The 27419-nt window shown below is 40.1% G+C and overlaps 1 protein-coding gene across 1 annotated transcript; it reads left to right on the top strand.

The window, feature by feature from the left end:
- Nucleotides 1–206: 206 nt before the first annotated feature.
- LOC139462227 (kinesin-II 95 kDa subunit-like) lies at nucleotides 207–25909 on the top strand. The gene is made up of 23 exons (XM_071243821.1): nucleotides 207–288; nucleotides 2801–2874; nucleotides 3234–3322; nucleotides 3914–4021; nucleotides 5037–5161; nucleotides 6046–6170; nucleotides 7302–7385; nucleotides 8471–8550; nucleotides 9608–9677; nucleotides 10635–10727; nucleotides 11599–11731; nucleotides 12182–12269; nucleotides 13884–13979; nucleotides 14943–15162; nucleotides 15962–16054; nucleotides 16449–16553; nucleotides 17628–17747; nucleotides 18601–18719; nucleotides 19491–19604; nucleotides 20634–20739; nucleotides 22409–22548; nucleotides 23592–23651; nucleotides 24460–25909. The coding sequence occupies exons 2-23, from the start codon at nucleotides 2872–2874 to the stop codon at nucleotides 24530–24532; spliced, it is 2244 nt and encodes a 747-aa protein (XP_071099922.1). The 5' UTR covers nucleotides 207–288; nucleotides 2801–2871; the 3' UTR covers nucleotides 24533–25909.
- The last annotated feature ends 1510 nt before the right edge of the window (nucleotides 25910–27419 follow it).

Below are 27419 nucleotides of genomic sequence, written 5' to 3' on the forward strand. Positions count from 1 at the left end.
CGAATAGTACAATAATATTATTGGTGACCAGTTACTCCACTAATGGACAACGAATAGTACGATAACATTATTGGTGCACGAAAATAAGGGAACAGCTCATGCTCATCAAGAGGTTATTAGGAGAATATTTTACGAACGCATTTCGCATCCGAACCCGATAGTTGGAATGGAATGGAGTTATGTCCCTTGTATAAACAGGAAGTTCATAGAGCGCATGCCAAATACTTGTGTTTGGTCTGCATGGATTTGACAAGAATCAGCGACGATGATGTTTTGACAGTTGACATGGTAATACAGGAGTCTAATTCTTTATTGTTCATGTTCGTAAATCACCCCAAATAGTAAACCGTTGAGGTATGCACTGTAATTATGATAATTCTCATTATGAATGAATATTCTAATAATATTATCGTGCGTTCAGATCGAGACAGTTCACTTTTCAGTTTGGTAGAAAACAACTTGGAACAGAGGGATCAGTTAGTGATGGTATGTGACTGTGTATGTCATATCAACAGTGCGTTGTTTATTGGAGTTCACACACAACACACACACACAGTGACAGTAACACTAACAATCTCATGCTTTGTTACATTGACTAGACCACGAAATCTTCTGGTAATATTTATCATGTTTATTCTTTGCAATAAAAAAACATATTTTTGTTCTGTATCATTTCCTCAAAATATCATTAAATTTGTGTGAATAGTCATGATCATGATGATTATTGTGAATTCTATCCCCATAATCCATTTGATCTAAATACAACCAGATGTTGTTTCAGTAGGTATCACTGCTCATGTGAGGTCAGGAATAATGCATGTTACAGAACACACAACAATGAAACCAAACCCTTACCCAAACTACAGGGCTGCAGGCTAAAACAACACGTCAGCAAAACGTTACCGATTTCTCGGGCGAAAACCGCAGCTCATTTGGCGACAACACCTACTAATTGTCGGGCGAAAACGGCACCTCTATTTTTAATAACAATAAGAATAATTTATGTAGTAGTATATATATATGCTTTATTTACATGTTTTATTATGTTATGTTGTATGTATGCTTTCCTTGGGCAGGGCCAAGGTCTGTTATCAGCAGAGACATTCCTGTGATGTCAGCTGCTAGAAGAAAGGGGAGATATATTTGAAATATCTATAAAATTGCTATTTATCTTAACATTTCACAATTATTTGTGTTTGTAAGTGACCATGTGAGTTTAATTTCATGTATTTAAAAAAAAATAAGGCGACTTTTTCCCCAGGCAATAGTAGCCTTTTTTTGCTTTAGGGGAGGTGACGATTTTGCCATTTGATGCCGTTTCGCTCGGTGATGTTTTGCTGAAGTGTCGTTTTAGCTATACCCCAACTATAGTAACTACATGTATATCAAAATACAGGGGAATTTGGACAAGTTCCAAAAATTTTGGTTCCTGTTTAAAACAATGAGTGTTTTTCTATTCTTAGCTGTGACACATCTGAAGAAGAAATTCCAAAAAACATATTGTATGATACAGTGTTTTACATAACAGGTAATTACTGCACATTTATTGCAAGTACTTTCTGAAAGGCAACCATTTATAAGTCATTGTAAGACCCTGTGTTATAGATTGTAAAAGAGTTCCAGATAAGTTGTGTATTTGTGTAAAATGCTAAAAAAAATCATCATTACCCAGGTAGTTTTGAGCTACTTACTTTAAAATATGCATGGGAATTAAAAAAAAAAAAATTATTTAAAAACACTGTAAGTATTCAGTATTCTTTTCAGCTGACGTACCTGTACATCGATTTTTAACAGATACATATTTACTTATCAAATGTAAAATAACCTACTCACAGTCACAAGTTGGAATTACAGTGTACACCAAGGCCGACCCGTGAAGATTCCGGGGTAGAATGGGTCTTCAGCAACCCATGCTTGCCGTAAAAGGCGACTATGCTTGTCGTAAAAGGTGACTAACGGGATCGGGTGGTCAGGCTTGCTGACTTGGTTGATGCATGTCATCATATCCCAGTTGCGTGGATCGATGTTCCTGGTGTAAATCACTGGATTGTCTGGCCCAGACTCAATTATTTACAGACCGCCGTCATATAGCTGGAATATTGCTGAGTGCGGCGTAAAACAACAAACCAAACCAAAAAAACCACCAAGGCCAAGGACTTCCAAGAAAATCCATTATCATGATAATTTCATGTAGATTACTCTCTAAGTATGTGATAACATTTAACATGTTTAACCCATAGATCAGCTGGATTCTTTTCCATCTGTTACAAATTCTTCAAGCTATAGTATGTATCAGATGATACTAGGGATGGTGTGGGTAACTTGGGTCCTAAGGTCCAGTGGGTCCAGAGTAGGACCCACAGGAATACCCGGACCCATGGTTAGTCACGTGATATATTGTTAATGACAATAAAACACCATGGTTTAACTACAAGTTGCTAATGTTCGCGTTTCTACCTGACTATGCACACATTCTTTCTGACTTTTATATGTTTGAGTAAAGATAAATTCAGCCATCTTCAGTGTATGCATGATCTGATCATTTTAAACTTGTATATCAATGGTTTTTGCTAGGGCTCCCAGCTGGCTCCAGTAAAATAGTTCCTAAAAGGACATTTTGTACCAAACCTCCTGCAGGTACCGAGGTATGTTCGGGTAAATGGGGGTAGGGTACCTGGGTGGTAAATTTGGCCTCGTCCCAGCCCTACATGATACCGTAGGTGTAATAATGTAAATGATATTTATAACAAAATATACCAACATTTCTTTCAAATATTCTATGGTTTGTTTATCTTTTCAGATCTGATGAAAATGATGCTGATTGACATGTGTTGAGGATCATTTGGAAGAGAAATACATCAAAAAGACAAAATGGTACTCTAGTGTTTTTGTATAGGTCTTCAGCAACCCATGCTTGCCTTTCAAGCTGACTGCTTATCGTAATATGCAACTAACGGGATTGGGTGATCTGGCTCGCTGATGGATGTCATGTCATGGTATCCCAATTGCCTGGATCAATGCTCATGATGTCAATCACTGGATTGTCTGGTCAAGACTCGATTATTTACAGACCGCCATCATATAGCTGGAATGTTGCTGAGTGTGGCGTTAAACAACAAATAAACAAAACAACCTGTATACTAGGCACCAACAGAAACTGCATTGACTATATTCTTGGTGATGTTCATACTTTGATTGACCACAAATCACCATTTTGTCAACATTGTTTTCAGAGCAAGTCAAACAAAGGTGGTGAATGTGTGAAGGTGGTGGTAAGATGTCGGCCCATGAACGAAAAAGAAACAGCCAGTGGGTTTGGAAGGTCAGTATTTGCTCTCATCTCCATGATTGTCTGGCAACAGGAACTGTATTAACTGTGTCATTATGATTTTATTCATGCTCTGATAACCCTGATGTCTGGTTTTAAACCTTTCCTTCTATGAAGAATGAAACCATTTATGTACTAGTGTTCCACTTAACAGGTGGGGGGAACGGGTGGCCCAGACGTCTAAGGTGCTGCAATTCACTGTGCAGAGTTGCATCCCTTGGGCACACCAGAAACCTATTATTGAGGGTTCGAATCCTGGGTCGCCCCGATTATGTTTCTTTGTCAGCACCATACCCCCGTTCATGCGTTTTACTGAAGTGGTAAATGTCTGAGACCTGCATTACTTCGGGCTTTCCTTCCAGATTAAGTTGGCACACCGTGATTTAACCTGTTGACTGGAATAATGTTAAAAACGGCGATAAACTCAACTCACTCATTCACTAAACAGTTGGTCCACCTCAATTTAAAACTTTCTGGTCCTGATATTATGTTGACTGGCATTTGTTTCGTGGACCAGTATACTTGTCCGAACTTTATACACTATAGTGGGCCAAATGTTATTATGGCATTATGTTGTGTTTCCAGGGTGGTGAATATGGATGTGAACAGGGGCGTGATAGACCTCCGCAGTACCAAAGGCTCCACCACAGAACCGCCTAAAACTTTCACATTTGATTCCGTCTATGACTGGAAGTAAGTCTTTGTTAGTTGACACATAGTTTATTGTCCAAAAAGACAATGGAATTGGGCACAAGTGCAATTTCTGCCACCTTCCCCCTGAGTAAGTCTTGGACGACAACTGTTCTTTCTCATACAGAGATTGTTTTTTCCATCATTTTTCTATTATTTTATGCTTTGAATCCATGGGGATTCCGGGCAGAATTGGTCGCATGAAACCTATGTTGGTCATAAGTGGCAACCGAATGGAATTGGTTGTGGGGCTCACTGACTTGCTTGATAGTGTGGTTTTGTACCCTGACAATGTGGATCGTTGCTCACAAATATCATCACTGGATTTGCTGGTCCAGACTCAGTTATTTCCACATCGCTGTCATACAGCAGGAATATTGCTGGCTGTGGTGTTAAACAACAAGCAAACAAAATTTTATGCTTTTCTATGTCTAAAATTATATACAATTTCCTGTTAGATATTTTCTCACATTTTGTAAAGAGCAACATAAAACCATTTCACTCCTTGTCCTGTATGGGGCAGTCATCTTAGGTGCCGCTATCGGCTGTGTAGAGCTGCATTGCTTAGACGTGCCGGACAGATCTATGATTCAAGATTGAATCCGGGTTCACCCTGGATATGTTTCTTGATATGTCAGCGACCCATGAAAATCAAGGGTAGAATAGATTTTCAGCAACCCATGCTTGCCGTAAAAGGCGTCTTTGCTTGTCGTACTAGGCGACTAATGGGATACGGTGGTCAGATTTACTGACTTGGTTGATGCATGTCATCGTATCCCAATGACATGGTTGATGCTCATGATGTCAATCACTGGATTGTCTGATCCAGACTTGATTATTTACAAAGCACTGTCATATAGCTGTAATATTAAAAAAAAAACAAAAAAAAACTATGTACTTTGCATCACTTTAGGCTTTCTTTCAATATCAAGCTGACACACCTTAGTACAACAGAAATACTGTTCAAAGCATCATTAAACCAAAACTTACTCACCCTGCTTCGTGTTGCTGACTACAGTTCCAAGCAGAGAGATCTGTATGACGAGACGTTCCATGACCTGGTAGAGTCGGTCCTGCAGGGATTCAATGGTACAATCTTTGCCTATGGACAGACCGGAACAGGGAAAACATTCACCATGCAAGGTATGGACAGACAACTTCTAACATGCTATCATCCGGCTAACTTAATTCTGTGCTTTGTCAAATGACATACAGAGCACGGGTGACCTTAAGTGACACAATTTGTATCCGAGTTGTATCCCTTCAAGGGGTATTGGTGGCTAAGGTGTTGCAATTCACCATGCAGAGTTGTGTCCCTTGGGCACACCTGGAACCTATGATTGTGGGTTTGAAACCTGGTTCACCCAGCTGCGTTAGAAATTAACAATGGTCCTATAGTCTTGCCAAAGTGCCCAATAGTTAAGGTATCATGAGGACTAGTAAAAATTTCTCCTTTTAAACAATGATAAAGGTTTTGCTATATGCTATCATTATATGGACTAGGGGCGGTTAGGTAGCCTAGTGGTTAAAGCGTTGGTTCGTCACGCCGAAGACCCGGGTTCGATTCCCAACATGGGTACAATGTGTGAAGCCCATTTCTGGTGTCCCCCGCCGTGATATTGCTGGAATATTGCTAAAAGCAGCGTTAAACCATACTCACTTATGTGGACTAAAATTGTTAGTTTCTAACACTGCCCAAATTATGATTCTAAGTTTGTCAGCACCTTACCCATGGTTGTGGGTTTCGGCAAAGTGGTAAACATCTGAGACCTGCGCCAATTTGGGCTTTCCTGCCACATCAAGCTTGTACACCACAATATAACTGGAATAGTGTTGAAAGTGGCAATAAACCCAACTCACTCACTCCTTTCGCCTTACAAGGATCCAACAAAGGTCTGTGACCTGGATAACTTGATGCTTCCCTGGCATATCAATCTGACATGTCTTGAGATAGCTGAACTATTCCCATGATTTGTCTTAATAATTGTTTGATTTGGTCTGATCTCTATGTTGTTTGTTTTGTCCAGGTGTCAAGAACGATCCAGAATTACGAGGGGTGATCCCCAATTCTTTTGAACACATATTCCAGCATATTTCCCGCTCACAGAATCAACAGTACCTTGTTCGAGCGTCGTATTTAGAAATATATCAGGTAAGTATTACTTGATGTCCATGAAGTTGACAACAAAATTTAAGTGAAAAAATACTGCTAAGTAAAAAACAGCTTATTTTGGGGGTTGTGATTCTTGCCGTAAAAAGGTGACTATGCTTGTCGTAACAGGATCTGGTGGTCAGGCTCACTGACTTGGTTGATGCATGTCATAGGTCCCAATTGCTTGGATCGATGCTCATGATATTAATCACTGGATTGTCTGGTCCAGACTTGATTATTTTACAGACCGCCATCATATAGCTGGAATATTGCTGAGTGCAGCGTTAAACAACAAACCAACCAACCAACTGAAGGAAAAAACAATACTTAAAGTATTTAATATTATAGGGGGTCATGTGCTCCTTGATGTTTGGTCCTCACAGCAAATTCCGGCGCCTTAGACGACTGGGCCACCTGTGCCCCTGCTTCATCTTGAAAGTGATGTCACCATCTCCATCGTTCTCATCGCTAACTTTCTAACATCACAGAATTTCTCTCTCTCTTGTGCTTGAAATTATCAACAAACCAACTGACACATCTGGACAAATATAATAATAATAGTCCATTTTTGATGGGCTGTACTCCATACATAAGCATGCTCTAAGCGCTTAGGCCTTTATTAACTCGGTCAATTGATGAGTGTACACTCAACAATCATTCTCAGCTCCCTGGGGAGTATACAACCCAAGCTGCCTGTTAGGTGCTAGAAGGTAAACAACCATCCTACCAGGTACCCATTAATTGCTGGGAATATGTATGGGAGAATTTTGCCATAGAACTACCTGCCCGGAGTCCGATATTCAACAGCAGATGTCAGCAAAAATTCAAAATTGACTAATTCATGCTATTAAAGTTACAAGTAATGTTATGGCAATGTTGAGGGCCTTGTATTTCACTAATAGCAGAAAAACAACCTTTCTCTTACTTTATGGCATTGCCTGTAATGTTACAATGTTAAAGTTCCTCTGAGTTTAGTAAACTAAGCACTTACAAAGATCCCTAATTTGAACAAAAAACTCTTTTTCCCAAATTTAGATGCCAAATGAGTGCAAATGTCTGCACATGTTATATACACCGCACTGAATGTGTGAAGCCAGGTATCTGTCTGACTGACATTGCTTGTATGTGCAGGAGGAGGTGCGGGACTTGTTGTCCAAGGATCAGTCTAAACGCCTGGACCTCAAGGAGAGGCCTGATACTGGTGTTTATGTGAAGGTGAGTCAACAAAGTCAATGTAGTCGCAGATTAAAAATATTACTTGATGAGATGTTATTCCCATGCACTAAGAAGGATCCATGTGAACTGGACTAAGTTGGGCTAAACAGTGAAAATAAAACGATAATTATGTTTTCTTTGCTATTTCATTAAAATCAGATCTTTTACTCTGAATACTTCTTTTTGCATGAAGATCAATGAACCCCTCTGTAAGAGGTGAGATAAGGCAAAAGCAGTCAGGCTTAAGACACACTAGTTAACAATAGTTCACCTAATTTACTTTAGACCACCTCCGTGGTCTAGTGGTAGAGCGTCCCCCCGGATAGCGGACGGTTCAGGGTTTGATCCCCGGCCGCGTCATACCAAAAGCCGTTAAAAGATGGTACTTGTTGTTACCCTGTCTGGCCCTTGGCAATAAGGGGCTAAAACAAGGACTGGTCGGCTCAGAGTCAGTATACTGTGTCTGGGTGGGTTTTTCATGTTAAACTGCGACATGGTTTCTCAGTGAGCTAGCACTATTAATCGGCATCAGTCCGGGCTAGTACAAGCAACCACACACGCACACACACACGTGCATGCACGTCGCTATATAAGTGCAATAATCTTGGACGCGACGTTAAACCCAATTTCACCTCACCTCACCTAATTTACTTTAAAGGATGTTAGCTAATGCAGGGGTTTACCTGGACCTGCTCAGAGGCTTATATTCAGCCCCAAGTTGTAGTACATAACAGTAAAAATTCCCAACTTGTATATGAAATATCCCAATTCCTCAAAATTTAGAAAAATGAGAACATTAAAAGCATTTGATATGGAACAATATCATAATTGTTTTCCAAATAGACTGCCAAGGGCACTTTTTTTTAATCCTAGATACATCTCCAGTCTTGGCATATGGGCCAAGTTTTGAAGACCAGTTTTCCTAGAGGTAGAATCATGGTTTTATATTTACAGTGATTGTATTCACCAGAGGGTTTTGACTCCAGGTTTGTACTGGGCAGCTTCATGATAAACCAGTAGTAGGAACTGACTGGTGTTTCATGCTAGGTCCTGGGGGATAATGCATAATTGCTGTCTATTTTCAGGACTTATCTTCCTTTGTGACGAAGAGTGTCAAGGAAATTGAACATGTGATGAATGTGGGAAACCAGAATAGATCTGTTGGGTGAGATTTGATACTCTTTTTCTTGTATCATTTGCATATGATTTGTATTTAAGAGATAAGCAGCGAGTGTGAGTTGTTTATCTTACAATGAAACACCACAGGGAGAACAAACCATGTGGGACGAATTCTCCCTGCAGTGCGATAAACAACCACAACATTTATTTCTAATGAGTGATATCAATATTAGCCTCTTTATACAGCCTCTTTATAAGGATGTTGATAAAATGTACAAGCTTTAAGAATATTTACCCGTATTTAAATAATGATGACTGTCTGAATAGAATCCGATCTCAGCAATGTCAGACAAGTCCGTTTTATGAACATGGGAGTTAAATTTGGCCTTTCCCACATATTCTCACAATTTTCAAGTTAATCACTGTACCTTTTCTCCCAATACATAGTGTCACATCTTCCACTTTCGGATGCAATCGTTCGACCATTGCTTTTATCTACGTTGCCAAGCTACATCTATGAGGAACAACTCACTAGACACTTCTCTCTAAAAAATAACGTTCAATTTTTGACGTCATCAAGTTGCAAGCGCATATTCAAATCTCCAGAAATGACGTCATGATAGAACAATGTTTTATCATGAAATTTTCCATGCTTTGTTCTTCATTGTTCTTTGCAGTTTATCGTGTAGCTATCTTATATTGCTGAATAAATTATGTGTGATGAAAGTTTGAAACAAGAATAGATGTGTTGGGTGAGATTTGATACTGTGTGTCTGGAATCAGCTGCTTGCATTTCTGAACTCGTATGGGGCTACAGAATTAGAATAGGTCCCCAGCTACATACACTGGTCGTAAGAGGGTTCGGTATCTTCATTCCCTGACTGCGTGGAGTGTTTCTCATAATATCAACAACTGGAATTCCGTGTTCAGACTTCATTATTTACAGGTCACTATCATGTAGTTATAGAATATTTCTGAGTGCATTGGTTGTAATACAAATTTGATAGGTCAGATCTACGTTTCAATGAGTCAGAGAAATATGATATACAATTTTGCATGGAATATTAGGAATGACTTTGATGGATGAATATTTCTGATTTCAGTGCAACTAATATGAATGAACACAGCTCCCGATCTCATGCCATTTTCATTGTCACTGTTGAGTGTAGTGAGGTACGTCTTAAGTGAATCCTATTGTTTTGTCTGGTTGTTGTAACTCTCAACAGAAGTAGCATTTGTAGTCCACAAGTTCTTCAGTGTTGGTTCGTATTATATTTTGTGTCCATGTTATCGGTAATTGTAATTGTTCTTATGTACTTCGTACAGTGCCTGTCTGTCATGTATACAATGGACACGCCCATTGATGTCTTTTGTACCATAACATAGGAAGTGCAGCATTTAAATTATTATGAAGTAATTATGTCCCAACAAAGTTAAGTCTAAATGGTAAAAAAATGAGCTTTTATGAGGTTATTCTTGTAATGCTAGTTTGAATGACAAACAAACCATCACTGATCTTTCTGCTAGTATTTATTGACAATTCATTTTTTCTAAATAATAATAGGGGGCACGGGTGGACCAGTCGCCTAAGGCGCCGCGATTCGCTGTGCAGAGTTGCGTCCCTTGGGCATGCGTTGGGCATGCCAGAAACCTGTGATTGTGGGTTCTAGGTTTGTCAGCACCATACCCGTGCTCATGGGTTTCACCAAGTGGTAAATGTCTTGAGACCTGCATCATTTCGGGCTTTCCGTCCACATTAAGCTGACACGCTGTCATATAACTGGAATAATGTTAAAAGCGGCGTTAAACCCAACTCACTCACTCACTCTAAATAATAATAGAAGTTGCTTACATCCTGGTAGTATGTTTTGAGTGGTCCAGCAGAATGTTTGGAGCCTTATAACGCACACAAGACACTGGTTTAAGCGTAATGTAATGTTAACGAGTTCATTCTTTAATTTTGATATTAAATGAATCATAAGCTTTACTGTCACTCAAACTTCAATATGTCGCTTTCCGTATCCCAACAGTGGAGACTTATATTCTTGTGGTTCTTAAGTGTAAATAGAAGCTGAAGTAAAATCTTATGTTTTAAGTGATCAAAAACATTCTCCATGTATTTGTTTGCAGTTGGGAGTAGACGGTGAAAACCACATCCGTGTTGGCAAGTTGAACATGGTGGATTTAGCAGGCAGCGAGCGGCAGGCCAAGACGGGAGCTACAGTCAGTATATGTGGTAGACTTTATGGTGTCCGTGGTTGTCTGGGTTAGAACTGGTCCCCAGCAAGCTATGCTAGTCATACACTGTAATGGAAAGGGTGGTCAGACTTGATGACTTGGTTGATTGTGTACCCTGACGGTTCTTTTCTAATATCAATCACTGGATTGTCTGGTCCAGACTTGATGGATTACAGACTGCATTATATACCTGGAATATTGCTAAGTGCAGTCTTGAACAGTAAATACGACTGTTACATTGTGTTCAAAGACACTAAGTGTGAAGAGCATCTTCCTGAGGCAAGGGAGTTAACTGACTAGGAAAGTCCAGTTTCCACCCTTGCCAAACTAGGCTGGAATTATTAAGTTATGATTTGGCTGGACTAACGAGTCTATGCATTGTCCAATCAAAATCAAGCAATGAAATCGACATCCGGTTCGTAAACTACAGTGCAGATTTCGGTCAATTGCAGGATTTGCAAAGAATGTGTACCACCAACTTAGTGTCAACAGATATTTTCCAAATCTTTTCATGTTTTTAATCAAGGTGCTAATGTGATTTGATGCTCTTCGCAAAGTAGGACCTGTTTTATTACAATATAGATCTTGATTATCGGTCAGATTGTCTTCACTGGGCGCCACTATTTTTTTTTAAGCAAAGGCAAGTGATAAACAAGGTCAATAAGGGGGACATAGAAGGGACAAAAGTCGTAATAGCCACTGGTGGCGCTACGATCAAGCTGAGAAATTCCAGCCTATTTCGGCAAGGATGGAAACTGATCTTGTTCCTCCCTGGTATGATCCTTGGGTTATTGTGTGATCTGATTATGCTCATATCGATCCTACAGATATTAACTATTGTCTGTTATTTTGTCAGGGTGATCGCTTAAAGGAGGCTACCAAAATCAACCTGTCCCTGTCTGCCCTGGGTAATGTCATCTCTGCTCTGGTAGATGGGAAGTGTTCTCACATCCCCTACCGAGACTCCAAGCTCACCAGATTGTTGCAGGGTAGGTGGAGATATCATTAACATCAGACAGCACAGTTTTCATTTTCTTTGGTTTCGTTCATTGGTTTGCCAGGTACAGACTTATCATTTATAGGCTGCTATGGCTAATGATGATATGCCTCAAGTATTGTTGACTTGGATATTTAAGAACATTTTCCCACTCATGAAGAGGGTCTGTCAAATCTAACTGCGTTTGAAATGGAGAGAACTTACTGCACTTACCTGGTGTTAGAAATTAACACTAGCCCGCTAGCTCGGGGCTAGTACATATTACTGTTGGCAAGTATAAATTTATCAATTTCCCCATTATTTTAACATTACAAGGTTATTTTATCCTTACTCAGGCTAATAAAGCTTTTCAGTTTAGTTCTAACCCTGCTTACCAAGAATTTAATTTGTAAACTCGCCAAGGCTTTATTAAAAGCAACTGAACTATCTGCTATCATTACAGACTCCCTAGGAGGCAATGCACGCACTGTGATGGTGGCCAACATCGGTCCAGCCAGCTACAACTATGATGAATCTATCACTACCCTCAGGTGTGTAAGTTAACCCTGTGAATCTATCACTACCTTCAGGTGTGTAACTTAACCCTGTGAATCATTCACTACCCTCAGGTGTGTAAGTTAACCCTGTGAATCATTCACTACCCTCAGGTGTGTAAGTTAACCCTGTGAATCTATCACTACTCTCAGGTGTGTAAGTTAACCCTCTGAATCATTCACTACCCTCAGGTGTGCAAGATAACCCTGTGAATCTATCACTATCCTCAGGTGTGTAAGTTAACCCTGTGAATCATTCACTACCCTCAGGTGAGTAAGTTAACCCTGTGAATATATCACTACCCTCAGGTGTGTAAGTTAACCCTGTGAATCTATCACTACCCTCAGGTGTGTAAGTTAACCCTGTGAATCATTCACTACCCTCAGGTGTGTAAGTTAACCATGTGAATCATTCACTACCCTCAGGTGAGTAAGTTAACCCTGTGAATCATTCACTACCCTCAGGTGAGTACGTTAACCCTGTTAATCTATGATTATCCTCAGGTGTATAAGTTAACCCTGTGAATCATTCACTACCCTCAGGTGTATAAGTTAACCCTTTGAATCATTCACTACCCTGAGGTGAGTAAGTTAACCCTGTGAATCATTCACTACCCTCAGGTGAGTAAGTTAACCCTGTGAATCTATCACTACCCTCAGGTGTGTAAGTTAACCCTGTGAATCATTCACTACCCTCAGGTGAGTATGTTAACCCTGTTAATCTATGATTATCCTCAGGTGTATAAGTTAACCCTGTGAATCATTCACTACCCTCAGGTGTGTAAGTTAACCCTGTGAATCTATCACTACCCTCAGGTGAGTAAGTTAACCATGTGAATCATTCACAACCCTCAGGTGTGTAAGTTAACCATGTGAATCATTCACTACCCTCAGGTGAGTAAGTTAACCCTGTAAATCATTCACTACCCTCAGGTGAGTAAGTTAACCCTGTTAATCTATGATTATCCTCAGGTGTATAAGTTAACCCTGTGAATCATTCACTACCCACAGCTGTGTTAGTTAACACTGTGAATCTATGATTACCCTCAGGTGTGTAAGTTAACCCTGTAAATCGATGATTATCCACAGATGTGTGAATGTATCACTACTTGCACTATTCTGCAGATCTGTCAACCGATGTTTAGATAAAGTCCAAGAACTAATGTACCTAACATCAGGATAAGGTGTTTACGACAATATGCCATGTCCTCCTGATCAACAAAAAAATCATTCAAGGGCTACATGACTTGACAAACATGATACCCGGTGCAGATTACTGCAATTCCCCATGACCTTGTACTGATGATTGTCCGTAACACAGTATATGCTGGGTTGTAGATCCTATCACGTGTGTATGAGATCACGTGTAACCATGGTAACAGTTGAGACCAAATATGAAAGAAACTAAGTAGCCCTGAAGTGTTTCAAATAACGAAGTCTTTGTGCAAAATGACTTTCATATTTTTTTACTTCTGATATTACTATCGCTATATAAGTGCAATAATCTTGGACCTGACGTTAAACCCCTCACCTCACCACATCTGATATTACTGGTTCAGAGTTTCACATATCCAGTACTGACTATTTGACTGAGGTGTGTTTGTTTGACAGGTATGCCAACAGAGCCAAGAATATTAAAAACATACCCAAGATCAATGAAGACCCGAAGGATGCCCTACTGAGAGAGTTTCAGGAGGAGATTGCCCGGTAGGTTTGTAAAGGCAGAAAACTATGTGTGTTCATGCATGTGATGCCTGCACTCACTCGGTGAATAATGATCTGTACGGAAATACAGGTCCACAAGCTGAAGGGTAAATCTCAGTATTGGACCTGTGAAGATCCAGAAGATCCGAGTTTGGTTTTGCGTCTCTATCAACTATATTAGTTATATCACAGCGTGGCTGCTTGACGTGGAGAAATGTTTGAAATGATGAAAGTATTAGTTGTTTACCACTTTCGTGAAATCCACGATCATGGGTGTGAAGCATACAGAATATTTGTTTCCATGATATTCGAACGAAGAAAGTATATACCCTCCATATGCCTATTAATGTACTGTTGTCAGCAACCTATGCTTGCCCTGAAAGGCGACTATGCCTGTCGTAAGAGGCGACTAACAGGATCGGGTGGTCAGGCTTGCTGACTTGGTTGATTCATTTCATCATATCCCAATTGCGTGGATCGATGCTCTTGATGTCAATCACTGGATTGTCTGGACCAGACTTGATTATTTACAGACCGCCGTCATGTAGCTGGAATATTGCTGAGTGTTGCGTTAAACAACAAATTAACAAACATAAAGGCTCAGAATTGTTTTGCTCTTCGGGTGTTTTTTTTACATATTTGAACACAATCAGCTCAAAGTTAATTAAGTATTTGGAGGTCTGAGTATACAGTGAAGTTTGATTTAATGTATTGATTACAGAATATGCCATGTGTATACAGGTCTGTGTTAAATTTACAAATAATCCTATCCAACATTTTTAGTAATAAAATATGGTTTTATGCCACTTTTAGAAATATTCCACCAATGTAACGATGGATGAGACCAGAAATGATCTTCACACATTGTACCCATGGGGGGAATCAAACCTGAGTGTTCACACGACAAGCGATTACTTAAACAACTAGGCTACCCCCACATATACCAAGGGTTTCCCTCTACTTCAGGTTGAAGAACCAACTGGACTCCAAAGGAGGTCCGAAGAAGAAGAAGAAGAAGAAGAGAGTGAGAAGAGACAGAAATGGAGAAATAATCGAAGTGAGTGATGACGATGACGAGGATGAGGGTGATGAGGAGGATGATGTGGAGTCCTACATGGAAGCCCAGCAGGAGAAACTGGAGTCCGAGAAGAAGGCTATCCTCAACGATCAGAGCATCATGGCAGAGGTAGGTGGTGAAATGTTGTGGGAACCAGGGTTGAAATAGGTCCCAAGCACCTGTTCACTCACTCAGCAAAATTCACTTACTCAGCAAAATTCACTCAATCAGCAACATTCACTCAATCAGCAACATTCACTCAATCCGTAACATTCAACACTCAGCAACATTACCTCAGTCAGCAACATTACCTCAGTCAGCAACATTCACTTACTCAGCAACATTACCTCAGTCAGCAACATCCACTCACTCAGCAACATCCACTCACTCAGCAACATTACCTCAGTCAGCAACAACCACTCACTCAGCAACATTTACCCAGCAACATTCACTCACTCAGCAAAATTACCTCAGTCAGCAACAACCACTCAGTCAGAAACATTCACTCACTCAGCAACATTCACCCAGCAACATTCACTCACTCAGCAACGTGGACTCCCTCAGCAACATTCACTCACTCAGCAACATACACTCACTCAGCAACATGGACTCCCTCATGTTGCTCAGTGGGTAAAAGACTGCATACAAATAATGTAGCTTGTCAGGTTGTTTTTAATTAATTTGCTTAGATATGCTGACTATAATTTCACATATATGAAATAAAAAAAATAATGTTTTTCAGGCCTTCATATTTTCAGGAATATGACTTTCAGCATAGTATGGGCACTGGGTGCCTGTACTGGTCAATCATATTTGATTGGGGTGCTTAATAGCGATAGGGCAAAAATGGTCAATAAGAATTGAGTGATTTTGTCGCTAGGGCCCTTGTAAATAGAGACCACTGACAGATGGTCATGATTGCTTGTAGGAGAAAGAGAGAATCCTGCATGAGATGAAGGCGAAGGAGGAGATACTGAGACAAGAGAAGGACCAGACTGATGCCCTCGCTGGCAAGATCAAGGTCAGTTAGTAACATGGCTTTGGAGAATGCCCTGGCCAGCTTTTTCCTTGAATATTTCTCAAATAGATAACAAAGTTAGATTTTCCCCCTTTTTCTAAAAAATTACAGGAATGAAAGCAGGTATTTACTATTTTGACAAAAAGAGGTGTAATAATATAGCAAGCTATTGAAATAATCACCATTTCGTAGAATTTAATTCAAATTCTTCATATTTTTTTACTGTTTCAATTTTCAACTATATCAAGTTTAGATAAAACAATCTATCCTAGGAGTATGTTTTTCTTACGGTGATGTATTTTTCAGTTGAATTATCAAATTAGCATTTAATTTTCAGTTGTTTTTTAGAAATGTTTTATCTCCAAGTCAAATTATAGCTAATCATTTGTGCCCCCAGGCTATGGAGAGCAAGTTGTTGATGGGAGGGAAGAACATTGTCGACCACACCAATGAGCAACAGAGGGCCCTGGAACAGCGGAGACAGGAGATTGCTGACAGAAAGGTCAGTTATCACTATCAGTTAGAGCAAGCTTGGTTTAGCCCTACTCTGGGCTGTATTTCAGTTATATCACAGATTGTCAGGAAGCCTTAAGCCATGCAGGTCTAGACGCTTACCACTTTGGGGAAATTCATGAGCAAGGTTATGGTGCTGACAAACCTAGAAACATAATCAGAGCCATTTTGGGATTCAGACCTTAAGGGTCACAACTGCGCACAAATTGTCGCACCTTTGATGACTGGGTCACCTGTAACCTCCTTTATCATCAAAGTAGTTGTAGTCACTTACGACCAGTTTGGAGATAAACATGATAAACATGTGTTTTCAGATTTGTTGTGAGTTTGAGTGTTTGATGGACCGTCATTTCGTTCAGATTAATTTGGTAATTATGAGGTTTATGTTTTTCTCAATAATTTTGGTTTTTGCAATAATTGAAAAAGCAGCATTAAACTACTTATGGCTGTCTTCAATATTTGTCTTCACTGATATTCATCACCTGTTAGGGGGAGCACGTGTGGCTCAGTTGTCTAAGGTGCCGCGATTTGCTGTGCAGAGTTGCATCCCTTAGGCATGCCAGAAACCTATGATTGTAGGTTGAAATCCCGGGTCGCCCCGATTATGTTTCTAGGTTTGTCAGCACCATACTCGTGCTCGTGGGTTTCACCGAAGTGGTAAACGTCCGAGACCTGCATCACTTCGGGCTTTCCTCCCACATTAAGCTGACACGCTGTGATATAACTGGAATACTGTTAAAAGCGGCATAAAACCCAACTCACTCACTCACTCTCATCACCTGTTTGTCTGAATGAGCTTGAACCTAGTGGGGATTCTGGGTTTGAATTGGTGTCCAGCAACCAATGCTGCTTGTATGATGCATCTTAATGGATCGGGTGTCTAGGCTCTGTGACCTGGTTGATTGCCTGTCACTACGTGGGACTTTGCTCACAATATCCTTGTATTGTTAGGTCCCGACTTCATCATTACAGGCTGCCAATAATAGCTGGAATATTTGTGTGTGGCGCTAATTAAACCAATGAGTGTGATGTTTATTGTAACAACTAATTGTATCTTACACAGAAAGTGGAGCGTGAGATACAGCAGAAGCTTGAGGAGAAGGAGGAGTCGGCCGAGGAGATCAAGGGCACATACGCCTCCCTGCAGCAGGAGGTCGACGTGAAGACGAAGAAGCTGAAGAAGGTCAGGAAGACTCAGAATACTTTTAATGCACGAACCATCACACTGGTAGATTGTTGAGGAGATTCAATCGCAAGTGTCAGATTGTTGAGCAGTGTCGACATTACACTGACAGATTGTTGAGCAGTGTCGACATCACACTGACAGATTGTTGAGCAGTGGCGACATCACACTGTCAGATTGTTGAGCAGTGTCGACATCACACTGACAGATTGTTGAGCAGTGTCGACATCACACTGACAGATTGTTAAGCAGTGTCGACATCACACTGACAGATTGTTGAGCAGTGTCGACATCACACTGACAGATTGTTGAGCAGTGTCGACATCACACTGACAGATTGTTGAGCAGTGTCGACATCACAATGACAGATTGTTGAGCAGTGTCGACATCACATTGACAGATTGTTGAGCAGTGTCGACATCACACTGACAGATTGTTGAGCAGTGTCAATCCCTAGTACGCTGTCAGTGTCACGCTTCTGTCTAATGTAAACTGTCCACGGCTTTATGTCTGACACTTTCTAACATCAGTTCATCTCTCATCTGTTTCTGGACCCGTGAAGATCCGGGGTAGAATAGGTCTTCTGCAACCCATGCTTACCGTAAAAATCGTCTATGCTTGCCATAATAGGCGACTAACAGGATCGGGTGGTCAGACTCGCTGACTCGGTTGATGCATGTCATCGTATCCCATTTGTGTGGCTCGATGGTCATGATGTCAATTACTTGTTGTCTGGTCCAGACTCAATTATTCACAGCACCGTAATATAGCTGGAATACTGCTGACTGCAGCGTTAAACAACAAATAAACAAGCAAACAAACAAACAAATGCTGTGTTTGTGTGTTCCTGCAGCTGTTCAGCAAGCTGCAGCAGACCAAGCAGGAGATCCAGGACATGCAGGAGGAACATGTCAAAGAACGCCAGGAACTGGAACAGACACAGATGGAACTCACCAGGGAACTCAAACTCAAGTAAGATTCAACACATTTTTTTTCACCAGTTAGAACTGGCTTGAATTGACATGGCTTCAGTTACTTACTTTGGGGTTTGGCAGGTGACATGCTTCTAATGTCCTTGAAATATATTTCTTGAAAAATAAAAAAATTACGTTATTTATAAAAGTAGGATGACTAATATCAGAAATTGTCAGTAGCAGCCTAATGTTCAATTTGAATTTTCGATCTTGTGAGCACCATCTCTTTCAATGCTGGTAAAGAATGAAAAATTTCAGCAACATGACAAGTGTTCTGGTGCACAGAGTGTCTGCCCAGAGAGTGGAAGGTCGGTGGTTTAATCCTCTTCCCACATCATACCAAAAGATGTCAAAAGATGGCACTTCTTGTTACCCTGCCTGGCATTTGGCTTAAGGAGTAAAAGTGGACTTTTTAGCTCATAGCTCTGAGTTAGTATACTGTGTCTGATTGGGGCAGGCAGCTCAGGTTGTATACTCCCAATGGAGCTGAGAATGAAAGTCGAGTGCCCACTGATCCATTGACCGGGGTAATAATACTGTAGTGCCATGTGCATTCGCTTGGTGAATGGAATTGGGCTCAATATTAATGGACTTCTTATTTTTATCCCCAGAATGCAGGGATTGTTGCTTGAATTATATCAATCACTGGATTGATTGGTCCAGACTTGATTATTAACTGGCGCAGCCATAATGCTGGAATGCAGCATTAAAAACACTCTCACACACATTATGTCAGTATCATTGACGGATGTTATTTGCCTTGTTACAGACTGCTGATCATTGAGAACTTCATCCCACACGAAGAAAAGAACAAGGTTCTCAACAGGGCTTACTTCGACGAGGATGATGACTCGTGGCATCTGAAGCCCATCACCAACAAGAAGTAGGTGCATCTCGCCGACTGCTGACGTTTAATAGGTCCCCAGTGTGATACTTGTCGGATTGAAAACTAAGTGCCCTTGTCAGTCAAATTGGAACAAATTCTTCATTTTTAAACTTATCTTAACACTATGCAATTTTCCTTCTTCTTCGATCCTAATGTGGAAATGTACTTGAACAAAGTTTCCAGCTTCTAAAAACAATTCACCCGAACACAACCCAGCATCACCATGGTCACCACCCAAACAAATGGGTCAAGCAGTGTAATCCCATGCGTTGTGAGCATTAAAGCCCCTTCCTCTACATTGGTCATGTTGTCAGTGAAATAATAGTTACTTCTGCAAGGCATAATGTCAGCAATAACAGCATAATTTGGGAAATGTTTAATTCTAATTTGGGAATATTACTGACATTTGCTGCAGATTTAGGTCCGAATGTCGGCCTCTGAGAAGGTCTAGTTATGTCCCTGCCAGCTGCTTGTCATAACAGCCGACTAGGGAGAATTGAGTGGTTACAATGTATTTCCTGATAGTGTGTATCATCATGCATGGTGAGGATTTTTGCTCAATGTGAACAGCACTTGTGTGTCTGGACACCGTTCCACAAAGCGATCGTAGCACTACGACTGTCGTAAGTCTATGTTAAAGTATGGAAGTTACGATCATCTTAGCACTACGATCGCTTTGTGGAACAGGGCCCTGGTCCGGGATGACCATTGACAGCTGCTGTGAAATAGTCTGATTATTGTTGACTTGCACTGCAAAACTGCATTTACTTACTCATTTAAGGTTTGAAGGGCAAGCCGTAATTTTGTTTGAAAAACAGTAAGCAGAAATATATGTTACATTTATTTTACCATTTTAGGTATTGCTGTCTATATATATCATGGAAAGGTTGCTAGAGTTGATTTTATGTAGAATTTGCCACAGCATTGATATTTTGGTGCGAGATTCAGCCAAGCGTTAGGACTTCTTTGCCTTGTTGCAGATACTCTGTTATTTCTTGAAGTTAGTCTTTATGCATTCTTTTGCAGTGCTCAGTCAATGGCAAAACGTCCAATCTCAGCTCTCGGCAACAGACGACCTGTTTCAGACTTTGCCAAAGTTTCTGCAGCAATGAAAGGCAACCCACGGTTCAAGGTAACCAAATTGTGTTATATGAAATTAACAGGTGCTTGTAAGATGTTGTTCTTCAGCAATCACTTGTCATACCTGGATTATCTAGCTTCTTATCAAACTATAACGACTGCGGGGAATGAATCATGGATTCACACAATATCGCAAACGTTCCCCCAAATATACTTTTACAGGGGATTACTAGCACACAAATTCAAGCTCTCACACATTTTCAGTTGTGTGAAGTGCAAGTGGGTCGCCATTGTTGCATTCATGATGCTTATATCTAAGCTTATGTACCCCCTCCCTCCTGTTATTGAAAGAAGGCGGTGGGGTAACCTAGTGGTTTAAGCGTTCGCTTGTCACGCTGAACACCTGGGTTTGATTCCCCACATGGGTACAATGTGTGAAGTTCATTTCTGGTGCCCCCACTGTGATTGTGCTGGAACATTGCTAAAAGCAGATTCAAACTATACTCACTTACTGACTGTTATTCAAAGGAAACTTACTAGTCCCTTCTCACAATCCCATTGGGGGACATCCCACCATTTGTTGCTATGCTAGTTCATTAGATGTATCCTGCTACTCACTCCATGTTTTTCAAGAGACAAATAAAACTTTGCAATCTAGCTGATTTATTTCTAACAAACAAATGAACATGTTCTAGATAAGCAGAGTTAGTCAAATCAATTGAAGTTTGGCTCCTTTACATGTGGGATCGGACCCGTGAAGATCCAGGGTAGAATAGGTCTTCAGAGACCCATACTTGCCGTAAAAGGCGACTATGCTTGTCGTAAGGGGCGACTAACAGGATTGGGTGGCCAGGCTCGCTGACTTGGAGGATGCATGTCATCGATCCCAATTGCATGGATCGATGCTCATGATGTCAATCACTGGATTGTCTGGTCCAGACTCGATTATATACCGCCGTTATATAGCTAGAATATTGCTGATTGCGGCGTGAAATAACAAACAAACAAACAAGCAAGCAAACAAACATGTGGGATCGCCTCTGTGGTCTAGTGGTAGAGCGGAAGGTCCGGGGTCTAATCTCCTGGCCGCGTCATACCAAACGTTAGTACTTGTTGTTACCCTTCCTGGCCCTCGGCATTAAGGGGCTAAAACAAGGACTTGTAGGCTCAGAGTCAGTATACAGTGTCTGAGTGGGGTATTCGTGTTAAACTGCGACATGGTATCTCAGATGGCTATAGCACTATAAATTTGGCATTAGTCCAGACTAGTACAAGCAGCCACACACGCACATGCATGCACGTCGCTATATAAGTGCAATAATCTTGGATGCGACTTTAAATCAAATTTCTCCTCATCACCTTTAGATGTGAGGGAATATGAGTGGCCCAAGTGCTATATTTTGCTGTCCAGAGTTGTATCTCATCTCATAATATCATGGATTAGAATCCTAGAGTCTGTCTCATTGTTTCCAGCTCTGTCAGCACTGTGGTTTTCATCAAAGTGGTAAAAGTCAGACTTTAATTAGTTCTGGATTTCACCCCACATTAAGCTGTAGCTGAAATACAGGCTAAGACAAACTATACTATATCATGTGCTCCACGTTAAACAGAAATAATGCAGTTCAACAGAAATGTCTAATTTAAACACATGTACTTATTCCAATGTCCGTCTTAAATTGTCACCTTCGCACATGTTCAATATTAAACTGAATTAACTTCAGGGAGAAAATATTCTGGAGATTGAAATGGACATGCCCAACAGGACGACCCGTGACTACGAAGGCCCGGCAGTGGCCCCGCGGGTCCAGGCTGCCCTGGATGCTGCCCTGCAGGACGAGGATGACCTGGACATAGACGGAAGGTCAGTGCTCCCAACATGTGGGCTGCAAAAACCAGATTGTTCAGAGAATTTTGTTTAATTTTGTTTTGTTTATTTGCTGTTTAACGCCGCACTCAGCAATATTTCAGCTAAACGACGGCGGTCTGGACCAGACAATCCAGTGATTGACATCATGAGCATTGATCCACCCAATTGGTTTACGATGGCATGCATCAACTAAGTTAGTGAACCTGACCACCCGATCCCGTTTGTCGCCTCTTACGACAAGCATAGTCACCTTTTTGTGGCAAGCATGGATCGCTGAAGACCTATTCTGACCCAGATCTTCACGGGTCTTTAAAGCTATTCACTGGCAGAGAAACTTGAAAATGTATAGGAAATGTATGAAGGGCCCAGCAACAGAGTCATGCAGTGTTGATTAGAGAAATGTTTGATGTGATGAGATAGGTGAGAAAGGTGATGCTGGTAAACCACACAAGAAGATCAAGCTGACACGCCGTGATATGACTGAAATACTGTCCAAAGCAGCTCACTGATCTTGCCAGTCTCATTAAAATCAGATCTTAGTTCTCACTACCGCTAAACAAAGATCTGAGGACATCTCATTACGGGTCATGCCAGAACGACGTTTCGCGAATTTTGACCGACCAATGAAATGACTGACAAGAAATCGACATTAGCCAATCAGAAGGCAACTTTCTCAAGCTTCACGACACTATTTTCAAACTGGCTACTACTCTTCGAAACATATTTTGATGTGTTCTCGATTAAAAAAATTAAAACTGATAAGACGAACACTCTGGAATGGCTTATAGATGGCCTAGATCGTATGGATATAAAACCCGTAAAACCCGTGATTGTCGTTCGGAATACCCAGTGGTTGCATAATTAGAAAACACATTCCAACTGATTGTTTGGATGAAAGGTTGTTCTGACGTGACCCCTAATGGGATGTCCTCAGATCTTTGTTCAACGGTAACAAGTACAAAGATCTGATTTTAATGAGATTGTGATCTTGCTCAATGTTAAACTGAAGAACTATCAGTTCCTTGTTTGTTCTCCAGTCCGAGTATCTTCAGTTCACGTCCCAAGTCAGGGAAGAGGAGAGAAAAGACTGTTCCAAGGTGAGTTACCTGAACCGGTCTTTGTAATAATTTTTGAAACCCAACAACAGTTGGGCAGGTGACCCATAAGTGTTGCCTGCTCATCTTCAAAGTCACCTGCCCCCAGTCAGACGTTATATAGATTAAAAAGTCGTGAACAATAAGAGACAAATTGTGTCTTGATTCAGTTGAAATAATGCAAAGAATTACTTGAGAATCTACGAGGAGTTATAATAAAACTAAATACGTAAGTAGTCTCAAAATTATCTGCCAGACAGTCAGGGAGGGGAAGGAAAATTCCATGCAGCCTGACAGAAAAGTTACCAGCCACGGGCCGGCAGGCAGTTACAATGAACCATGGTTTAACGAACTCAAAGGGACCAGTGATTTTAGTTGGATATAACCGTAGTTCATTATAAGCATATATACAACATATATATACAGCAAATGGCCAAGGCCAAAATCTATGTTCGTTATATACGTCAGTTCGTTATGAGCGTGTTTGTTATATAGTTTTCTGTATTTCGGACACTGACCTGAACATGTCTAGTACTTACCAGAATTATTTCGGCATAATATACAGTGCAGGTGTCCTTTTGCTTTGTTATCTAGATAGTTGGATCAGATTTTGTGTAAGACTGTTGTCTACTTCTTATCAATTATTGGTGAAATGATGTAACTAGTTCAATGATGGATCAAAATATTCTTCTAGTTGGCACACCTCTATTCCAGAGGGCACGCATTCACATCTTTTTGAGTGTCCTGTGGAATGTTTGAAAACAAAATACATTTTGTCCCTGCACTCTCATACATTTCTATTTCCTTTCAGACCACGTACGGCCAAGAAGCTCGGGATCACTGATCCGAAATATCCGACTTCTCGAGGCCTGGTTCCAAAATGATGACTTCAGTGCTGACGAACCAGAACTGCTCTTTCTAAAATTCCAGCTGATATATTCCTAATCCTTTTTGCGAGAAAGCTTCTCTGTACCACTTTCAGAAGAAGTTTCAGAGCATTTATTGATGTATGGCAAAATAAGAACTCCTTGTCTAGTCTTTGAGTGGCCTGTCTATACACTCGCTTCACTTTGCTCTTCACACGTTGTAAGTCATTTCTGTGATTCATCACAGCATGGTGTTTACTCTAGCATTTGAATCTACATCAGCTAAGCTTCTGAAGATTTCTATACGAAATCCTAACTTTGTATGCATTTCACCTTCATGGTATATGTAGATCTGTGCCAATCAAAACTAAGTAGTTGATGACATTTGAATTCTTTGTGTAATCATGCAATTCTGATCTTGTTCTGTGTCAAAATGGATGATGTTTCTAGTTGTTATGAAACCTAGGACAAAGAAGGATTTGACATTGAGGTGATGAAGCATCTAAAAGGATGCGGGGGCACGGGTGGCCCAGTCGTCTAAGGCGCCGTGATTCATTGTGCAGAGTGGCGTCCCTTGGGCACGCCAGAAACCTATGATTATGTGTTCGAATCCCGGTTCGCCCCGATTATGTTTCTAGGTTTGTCAGCACCATACCCGTGCTCGTGGGTTTCACCGAAGAGGTAAATGTCTAAGACCTGCATCACTTCGGGCTTTCCTCCCACATTAAGCTGACAAGCCGTGATATGACTGGAATAATGTTAAAAGCGGTGTTAAACCCAACTCACTCACTCTAAAAGTATAAAAGATGGAGGAGGCGTTTCCTACCAGTGGCACCTGTTGTCTTATGGTTGAAAGCAGAGCAACACTCCATTGATGAACTATCACAGGAACCAAACATTATTTCATGATAATATTTGTCTGGTTTGACCATGTGAAGGGTGGCAGGACTACAGACTGTGAAAAACACTGACACAGATATTGGAATAGGACTGCATTTAGAAAGTTATGTAAGTATGTAATCCAAATTTGAATTTCACTCCTGTCACTCAGATAGTCAGATTGGGGAGTAGAATAGTGACATGTCAAATGTCTAAATGGTGTCAAATTACACTACTCGCAGCAGTCCACGAAACAAACAGTCAGAGACCAGGTTTTTTCCTGTTTGAGGACTTGCCTTTTGGTAGGTTCCCTGATAATTATCATTGGGTAGAAATATTATGAATAATGATGTAAAAAAATATCACTTTTTTTGTAAATATCTGTTGATGCTAATAATTAATTGTAGAAAATAAATTGGATCAGAAACTCATTTTTTTTAATGACTGATGCTACATTATGGCATAACAAACTTATGTGATTAACGTAATGTGACTACGTGAAATGGCCAATGATGCGATATCAAACAAACTTTATTAAGTTTGTTTGACAATGTACAAAAGGGAGATAACTCTCATTTCACAAGTCACAACTCTGCAAAACCATTGAGACCAGCTTTATAAACATGGCACTCATAATATAAGATTTTTTAAGAAATGAAAAACATTATGTCATTTTCTTTCTTATCTTTTTACTGCAAGATTGGACCAACAACTAAAATGTTCAAGTGACACAATTTCACCCTGCTAAGACTGTCTTCTTCGTAACCTTGCAGATTAATTGTGTTCATTGCCATATATAACTACAGACCGACCACCAGCATAATGTCACCCTACCTCTGTTTGTCATAGTGTAAAGGTTAGTGATTTTTCAAACATGGTAACATTTACAGTTTTGCTACAGTTGCTTGGAGTTAATTACCAGAAATATTTGTTAGCAACGCATCTGCAGTCAACCTTGGATAAAACATGTTTGTTATTTAGGTCACAGCAAAAACGGCCAAAATGCCTATTCATTTGTATTCTCTGAGTGTTGTATTTAACATCATGAACATCAAGATCCCTTGGATTTGGTCATATCCAGAGTTGCCTGCACTTGTTGCCATGGTTACATGTACATATTAGCTCAGGAGTATCTTGTCAATGATGTAAATTTTGTTGATATTTGACATAAAATTATTTTCAGTTTTAAGCACATTGAATATGTAAAGAATGTCCTCCTTGGTAAAAAGTAACAATCATAAGTTTGCACCAAACCACAAAGATTGTAATCGATGCCTTAGTTAAAATATCTGTTTCATATTCAAGCTTTTTTATCACACGCTGTTTAAGGATCTTTGTAGAAAGTTTTTTCAGTTAAACAATAAGAAACAGTTGTGTGTATTCAAATCAAATCCTTCACACACTTGGCAAGTAATGTCGCTCAACCTATTATATCTCATTAGTCATTCCATTTGCATGCAAAATATTTTATTTTTCAATCTTTTTTTGCATCACCTTTAAGAAGAGTACCTTATTTTAGTATATTTGTTTGTCCTACACAAGGCACATGATATCAATATTGTGCATATGTATGTTTGTAATTTTGTGAAAGGTAAGGAAATGTGAGGTCAAATAAGTCATTTCAATCAATATGTGTATAGAAATTAACTTTCTCTAAAATGTTTTTAGTTGTGATGATATTGAGGTAATACATCCAGTATGGCTGTCAGCATCTTGCTAAATAGCAATCCGTTATTCATAACCTGATTGACACCTGTACAAATAACAATCTGTTTTTGACAACTTGATTGACACATGTATGAATAAGAATCTGTTATTGGTAACTATATCGAGACATGTACGAATAACAATCTGTTATTGATAACCATATTGAGACATGTACGAATAACAATCTGTTATTGATAACCATATTGAGACATGTACGAATAACAATCTGTTATTGATAGCCATATTGAGACGTATGAATAACAATCGGTTATTTACAATTTGATTGACACATGTACGAATAACAATCGGTTATTGACAA

The sequence above is a fragment of the Haliotis cracherodii genome, unplaced genomic scaffold, assembly GCF_022045235.1.
Source record: "Haliotis cracherodii isolate W230 unplaced genomic scaffold, xgHalCrac1.p SCAF_15, whole genome shotgun sequence".
NCBI classification, from domain to species: Eukaryota; Metazoa; Mollusca; class Gastropoda; order Lepetellida; family Haliotidae; genus Haliotis; species Haliotis cracherodii.

Coding starts and splice junctions, on each gene's coding strand:
- LOC139462227 (XM_071243821.1), top strand. Junction 6,171..7,301: donor CGTATTTAGAAATATATCAG/GTAAGTATTACT, acceptor TTGTATGTGCAG/GAGGAGGTGCGGGACTTGTT. Junction 9,678..10,634: donor TCACTGTTGAGTGTAGTGAG/GTACGTCTTAAG, acceptor ATTTGTTTGCAG/TTGGGAGTAGACGGTGAAAA.